The sequence below is a fragment of the Silurus aristotelis genome (assembly GCF_946808225.1).
Source record: "Silurus aristotelis genome assembly, chromosome: 10".
Classification (NCBI taxonomy): domain Eukaryota; kingdom Metazoa; phylum Chordata; class Actinopteri; order Siluriformes; family Siluridae; genus Silurus; species Silurus aristotelis.
This window is the reverse complement of record NC_139583.1, coordinates 13,669,943-13,677,748: the sequence shown is the minus strand read 5'-3', so window position 1 is coordinate 13,677,748 and position 7,806 is coordinate 13,669,943. Positions and strand designations below refer to the sequence as shown.

At 39.3% G+C, this 7,806-nt stretch overlaps 1 protein-coding gene across 1 annotated transcript; it reads left to right on the top strand.

Annotated features, from left to right (window-relative positions):
- Positions 1 to 44: 44 nt before the first annotated feature.
- rpl4 (ribosomal protein L4) lies at positions 45 to 3,537 on the top strand. The gene is made up of 10 exons (XM_083551591.1): positions 45 to 184; positions 836 to 1,007; positions 1,363 to 1,469; positions 1,675 to 1,813; positions 2,086 to 2,210; positions 2,310 to 2,439; positions 2,622 to 2,778; positions 3,001 to 3,084; positions 3,184 to 3,304; positions 3,382 to 3,537. The coding sequence occupies exons 1-10, from the start codon at positions 182 to 184 to the stop codon at positions 3,469 to 3,471; spliced, it is 1,128 nt and encodes a 375-aa protein (XP_083407717.1). The 5' UTR covers positions 45 to 181; the 3' UTR covers positions 3,472 to 3,537.
- The last annotated feature ends 4,269 nt before the right edge of the window (positions 3,538 to 7,806 follow it).

Genomic DNA, 7,806 nt, shown 5'->3' with positions numbered 1-7,806 from the left:
AGACAATCCACATTATTTTAAATTGAGCCAAATATTGATACAATGATTGGTTAGTCAGTCAGCGGAAGTGATGTTGGTCGGATGTATATGGTTATGAGGGACTTCTACAGTCTTCCTTTTCTTCCGTGGCCGCCATTGAATTAGGAGCGTGTTTCCCGGCGAGCCGTGAATTCACGTAAAAATGGTAGGATTATTTGTTTGTTCTTGGGTTTCTTAACGCACTGGTTTGTGATAAAGTGTAATAACGCATATTTTACTTTGTATGAAAGATTGTGCGCGTTCTTTGAGGTTCGTGGTGGTATATGAAAAGGGATTGGAGAAATACGGCAGCCATTTTGTTCGTTGCTCGGCTAAGATACACGTGTGATGCGTGGCGGACGGCTTGCGAGCGATCCATCTTACACACAAAGCGTTTATTTTAGAAACAGTGTAACTTTTGAGTCGTTTTTTATCGCTGTATGTGATTGTTGTGGTTTAGAATAACAATTTGTTCGATATTGTTGACTCAAGCAAACTACGTCGTGTAGCTGAATGATCATGTTAGCATTTAGGGAGAACTTTATTCAATAAAAAAAACACGTGGCATTTCACTGACCTTCCTGTTCCATGAACAGCAGGATGGTTATTTAAAATCTAATTTAGATGTGGGTGTTAATCTTGCAATGATGGTGTAATTTGCGTCTGACACTGTGATCAGCGACAGTTGCCTGCTGTCTAATGCTGGCGCAGACGATTGACGACATCTAATACTGAGCAAGAGAACAGCAATCAGCGGGTATTGCAAGTGTCACATGAAATCTGTTTCTAATTCTTTTTGTTTGTGTTTACTTGACAGCCTTGTGCCAGACCGTTGATCTCGGTCTACTCCGATAAGGGGGAGACTTTAGGCAAGAATGTGGCGATGCCTGCAGTGTTCACTGCGCCCATCCGCCCAGATGTGGTGAACTTTGTGCACACCAACATGCGCAAGAACAAGAGGCAGCCCTATGCTGTCAGTGAACTGGCCGGTGAGTTTTGGCTTTTTTTCCAGACTTGATGCGACTTCTTTTTTCAACTTTGAACTTGCACAGTCACTTTATACCACACCATACTGCACATGGACATTTTCAGGACAAATCAAACTAAAGTACTTTAATCTGTACTCTGTCTATTTGCCATACTCATCCCTCCCTTTCTGGAATTCATGTGTATATACATACAGTTTTCTTAGACTTTTATATTTTAACTTTTTTTTATCCCAATATTATTGAAATCTTTCATGTTTAAACGCTGCACAGTCGTAAAAAGAATTTTGCTGTATGTCGTTCTCTGTAAATTCGATTTGATGTGCTTGTTAAAGCTGATAAAAATGTTCTTTTCCAGGTCACCAGACCAGTGCTGAGTCTTGGGGTACAGGCAGAGCTGTGGCGCGTATCCCCAGAGTGCGTGGTGGCGGTACCCACCGCTCTGGCCAGGGAGCCTTCGGAAACGTATCCTTTCGTGCGTGGCGGGTGTAATGGATGCGCTTGCTGTGATGGTGTAATTTGCGTCCTACTTGGTGCGTAGCGACAGTTGCCTGCTGTCACAAACTTGCGCCAAAGGTTGACGAACATTTATTCTGAGCTACTCTATAGAGATAATGTAAAACTGTTTTGATATTTTGAGAGCATAGTGTTTGCCTTGACTGTAGTGTAGATGTGTCGCGGTGGCCGTATGTTTGCCCCAACAAAGACCTGGCGCCGTTGGCATCGCAGGATCAACGTCACCCAGAAGCGCTATGCTATCTGCTCTGCCCTGGCTGGGTCTGCCCTTCCCGCTCTGGTCATGGCCAAAGGTAAGCGGTGTAAAATGTAGTTTTTATAGGGTGTAGGGATTAGTCAAATAATTTAAAGATTTTAATCGCAACGTGTAAGGGCACTGTTCTACCGAGGAGGATGTATGCTTAGTGTTCATACCTTCATCGTTACAGTGCTAGATGAGCCTCAGTTTGCAGAAGGGCTGTGTTGAATATTGGCATCTCCCTTTCGAAGACTGAGAACATGTTGTATCAAAAGCGAGGGAGGGTAATCTAACTTTTCAGGATGGTGGTTTCTTGTTATTGTTTAGGTCACCGCATTGAGGAGCTTCCTGAGGTGCCACTTGTTGTTGAGGACAAAGTTGAGGGATACAAGAAGACCAAGGAGGCTGTGCTTTTGCTCAAGAAACTTAAGGCCTGGAATGACATTAAGAAGGTGATGCTTGTTTACATTATTTTTTTGTCCTATCTGTCCACAGTCCCTTTGACCTGTACACATTAACCTTCAGTTGTCACTTGTTCTTTCACCCATTAGGTTTACGCCTCTCAGCGCATGCGTGCTGGAAAGGGTAAAATGAGAAACCGCAGACGTATCCAGCGCAAAGGGCCATGCATCATCTACAACGAAGATAACGGTGTCACAAAAGCTTTCAGAAACATCCCAGGTGCTTTTTGGTCACATTTTAATCAGTTGTTCACTTCTGGCTGTGATGAGTTCCACTTCTGGTCCGTGTTTATGAATCCTTTGATTTTAGTTTTGGAAGTGCTGAGTTAGCTGGAATGAGCAAAGTTCTGCTGCTGAAACTTCATCTGTCATAATTTATAAGTGTGCACATTTTGCCCTCAGGTGTTACACTGCAGCGTGTGACTAAACTGAATCTCCTGAAACTTGCCCCTGGTGGTCACATCGGTCGGTTCTGTATCTGGACTGAGGGTGCCTTCCGCAAGCTTGATGACCTCTATGGCACTTGGCGTAAACCTTCCTCCCTCAAGGTGGACTACAAGTAAGTGTTTTTTCTTCTTCTGTGGACTCTGCTTTAGGGAGTCACAAGTGAATTCTAATGTGCAATGATGAGCTTCTACTTCTGGTCCGTGTTTATGAATGCCATGATTTTTTTCTGAAGTTCTGAGTCTGTTTATTGCAAGGTAGCAGCTTTTGTTATACATGTTCTGCTTATGTTTTAAAACATTTTTCCCCTCTCTCTCTCTCCCCCAAAAAATTTCAGTTTGCCAATGCACAAAATGACCAACACAGATTTGGGAAGACTTCTGCAGAGTGAGGAAATCCAGAAAGCACTTCGTGCCCCCAAGTAAGACTTCTTTCACACAGCTGTAATCTTAATACATATGTAGTCTCTTTTTTTTATTTATTTATTTTTGTGTGTATCTAACGAACATTTCATTTCTAGCAAAAAGATTCAGCGCAGAGTTCTGAAGAAGAACCCTCTGAAGAATCTCAGAATAATGATGAAGCTTAATCCTTATGCTAAGACAGCACGTCGTCATGCCATCCTGAAGCACAACCCTGAGGTGTGTTTTCCTAATGTTGCTGAATACATTTTGCATTTCCTGTTGAAACTACTCTAACAGTCCCTTCCTCATTGCAGATTAAGGCTAAAATGCTGAAGCCCAAGGTAAAGAGGGTTAAGAAGGTTAAGAAGGTCAAGACTCCAGCACCACCTCCCACAGCAGAGTAAAGCTGTGTGTATGCTGCAATTCTGACACAGTGGTTCTAACAATAAACAATGTTCTGAAAAGTACAAGTTGTCATTTGTGGATTTAATTTAATTTGGATTGAGTGATGTGGCAATGTGCTAAATTTAGTATAGTCTGTATTTCATAGTCATGTTGCCTTTTACTTGTATAATTGCCCATTAAAAGTGCGTTTTTTGCAAAGTGTTTAAAGAAGAGCAGCTCTATATTTAGTTTTCAGGCAGTTTTCTAGCGATTGCTATAGTTGAATCGTGAACATGGTGTTATCGTAAAATATTTTGTTCAATAAACCTCTACCTTTTGTCAGGATGCTCATCAAAAGTTTATAGATATCTTCCCAATCCTTGTATACTAAAGTATAAGTATGTTTATTTATTTATATATAAATAAATTATATATATAAGCATAAGCAAGCATGCACACAAACTGCATTTGGGGGAAAGTATGCAGACCACCATCACATTTTCTCCCAATTTTGTTGCAGCCTGTTACAGTTGTCTATTCAGTATCCAATGTCTTAAAAAATGTTTTGAGAAGAAATAAACCATGTTTAAGTTTTCAGACCCTTTACTCAGTACTTAAGCATTTTTTTGGCAACAATTAAATCCTTGAGTCTTTTACACCTGGGTTGGTGGTGGGAGAGAGGTTTTTTTTATTTATTTTTTGCCTTCATGGCAAATCCTCTCAAGCTGGGTCAGAATAAATGGGGACTGTACCTGGACAGCCACTTTCAGGTCTCTCCAGAGATCTTCAACGGGGTCAGGGGCTCTGGCTGTCTTAAGATATCTATTTGCAGGTGCGTTTCAATAAATCAGAATCCGGTTTATTGGCCAAGTGTGTTGACACAAGGTTTTTGGTTCCAACTGTTAGTGACTCAAATTATAGACATAAAACTATACATTCAGCTTGGACTATACAATACAATAGACAATGTGAGACAATCTAGACAGTATGAGTATTAAATAGGGATACAGATTTTGACAGATCAGTAATGTACATAAAGTGTGAGTGCGCACAGCAGTGCAAATAACAGTATTGTGTGTCAGGTATGATAGTTTCCTTTAGAACTTTGTACAATATATAGCAGCCATAGTGTGTGTAACATATGAAAAATGTAATGACTGACAGTTATGATGCAGTACTTATAGAGATCATATGAAGCAGGGAATATAATTAAGGTGAGTTATTAATGAGGGTGAATGTGTGGGGAAAGAAACTGTTCCTGTGTCTGGCAGTTCTGGTGAACAAAGTTCTGTAGCGCCTGCCAGAAGGGAGGAGCTGAAAGATGTTGTGTCCAGGGTACAAAGGGTCAGTAGTGATTTTTCCTGCCCGGTTTCTGGTTCTTGTATGGTACAGGTCCTGGAGAGTGGGCAGGGAAGCAGTCTGTTTCTGTCCTGTTTTGTTGTTGCTCCAAACCAGATAGTGATTGATGAGCACAGGACAGATTCAATGACTGCAGTGTAGAACTGAATCAACAGCTCCTGTGGCAGACCGTACTTCCTTAATTGGCATAGAAAATACATCCTCTGCTTGGCCTTTTTAAAAATGGAGTTTATGTTGGACTCCCATTTCAAATCTTGGGAAATGGTAGTGCCCAGAAACTTGAAGTTCTCCACAGATGACACAGGGCTGTTAAATATTGTAAGGGGGAAGTAGTGTTGAAGGGTGTTTCCCAAAGTCCACTATCATCTCTACAGTTTTGAGTGTGTTTAACTCTAGGATGTTTTGCCTGCAACATATCACCAGCTGCTTTACCTTGTGCTAAAAAAAATGTTGTGAATTGTTGGCATTCTGGAATGTTCGTTTTTTATTTATTTGTTCTTTGCACAGGTAGGGCACCTCTGACATTGTCTCTGGTTCAGGAGTGGCTTGACACAATGAATACGTGTCAAGTTGTAGCTCATGAATATGTTTGTGTGGTGGCGGCTTTTGAAGCACTGACTCCAGCTGCAGTCCACTCTTTGTGAATCTTCCACAGATTCTTGAATGGGCTTCGTTTCACATTTTTCTATAATTTTTTTTCTTACATTCAACTTTTCATTAATGTGCTTAAATACAGCACTCTGTGAACATCCAGCTTCTTTAGTGATGAACTTTTGTGTCTTACCCTCCATGTGCAGGGTGTCAATGATCGTCTTCTGGACAACTGTCAAATCAGCAGTCTTCCCCCATGATTGTGTAGCCTGAACCAGACAGAGACACCATTTAAAGGCTCAGGAAACCTTTGCAGGTGTTTGGATTTAATTAACTGATTAGAGTGTGACACCACAAGTCTCCAATATTGAACTTTTTTAGAATATTCTAATTTTCTGAGATACTGTAAGCCATAATCTTCAAAATTAAAAAAAATAAACACCTGAAATATATCAGTCTGTGTGTAATGAATGTATAAAATGAGTTTCACTTTTTGTATTGATTTACTAAAATAAACTTTTAAATTATATTTTAATGTATTAACATGCACATGTATATATTATATAAAATGTGTGTGTATATTATATATTTGTATTTGTAAGCAGTTTGTGCCTGAATATTACATTCTGCTAGAAGCCATGAGCCACAAAGACTTGCCAAAGAAACTGCAAGACCTAAATAGTCAAGGTTTTAAAAAGTTACCAATCGGGTGAGGGATCTAAAACAATATCGAAGACACTGAATGTATCATGGAACACTGCCAACACCATCATCAATAAGTGGAGTAAATGTGGCACCACAGAGACATTGCCAAGGTCAGGATGACCATCCAAAGTTGATAAGGGGGTGAGGAGAAAACCTATTCGGGAGGCTACCAAGAAACCACCAGCAACACTAAAGGGATTACATGAATTGTTGGCAGGTATTGGTCACTCTTTGCATGTGACTACCATCCTCTGTTTTCTTTTTGTTTTTGTCTTGACTGAGGAGAGGAAGGCAAGATGGAAGCCATTTCTTACAAATAAAAAAAAATGCAAGCTTTTCTGAATTAACCAAACAATTAATTGTCACCCCAAACCATGTGGTAAAATGTTTTATGTCTGATGAGAAAAGTTTTAACATATTTCTAAAAGTTATGTTGCGAACAAAGCCAATAAAGAGCATCATCCAAGGAACACAACGGTCAAGACAGTCCGACAGTCAAGCAAAGTGTGGGCAGTGGTGGAAAGATTAGTGAAAAATCATACTCAAGTAAAAGTACTATTACTTCCAAGTAAAAGTACTAAAAAGTAGCCCTTTTTAAGATACCCAAGATTAGTGTGTATTATGCTGTGAATGTCATTCCACATTCCCTGCAAATTTAAAATGTAGCTAATGGCAGTGTCATGAGTGTTATGAATGTTTCTCAGTAAAAAAAACAGAACACAATAAACCCACCAATATTTCTCCAACATTTTATTTTTGACTGCTAGCACTGAAAATCCAGACATGTAATATTTGAAAAAGCAACCAATAATCAGGTAACGTTTATGACAACCTTTCTGTAACTGTCTTCACCTGTTTTATACGGCCCATGAGGCTTTGTGTGAACTATTGTTGGAACTTACGTTATAATGTAAAAAGATTTGCTACAGTTTCGCTACTCATTCGTTTCTAGCAAGATGTGGAATCACACGCTGACATAGAAGAATAGGAGGATGATTTTAGCAAGTGGCCATGTATAATATACAATAGCATTATTAGCTACTTTGTTAGTTACAGTAAGGCAATGAGCAATTTGAAAAGCTCAGAGGCTTACCAATACCTTCACAGTAATAAAGTCAGTCATTTGCTTTTCAATAATGTGGGAAATGATTTTGTGTACTTTTGTGTTCACAATGTCAGGTGCCATACAGACAGCAGACACCTAATATGAGGTGTGAATGAGGATCATGATGATTGTGAATATATTATATTATTAGTATTACCATTTGTATTAGGTTAGTAGCTAAGCGCTAACTAGTATTTTACATCTAAAAATCATTGCTGTCAGCAAATGTCATTAGTGACGGCAGATTAAGAGAGAGCAGTGCAGTAAAAGTACAGATACAGCACTAAAAATGGCCTTAAAAAAACACTGTTTTGAACCTATACTACAATTTCTGAGGAACACTACTCAATTACAGTAACAATAGTATTTGTAATTTGTTACTTTACACCACTGAGTGTGGGTAACAGCTGTAAACTGAAAATTAAGACCATCAACATGACAATGACCAAATGTACACATAGATACCTACATATAGTGTTTCCAGAGTGGACTTCAGGGCCCTTTATGGATTTTGATTTGTTTACATTGTTCTGGATTATTTGATAATAAAAAATAATTATAAATAATTATATTGGAATAATTTTGACGGGAGCTT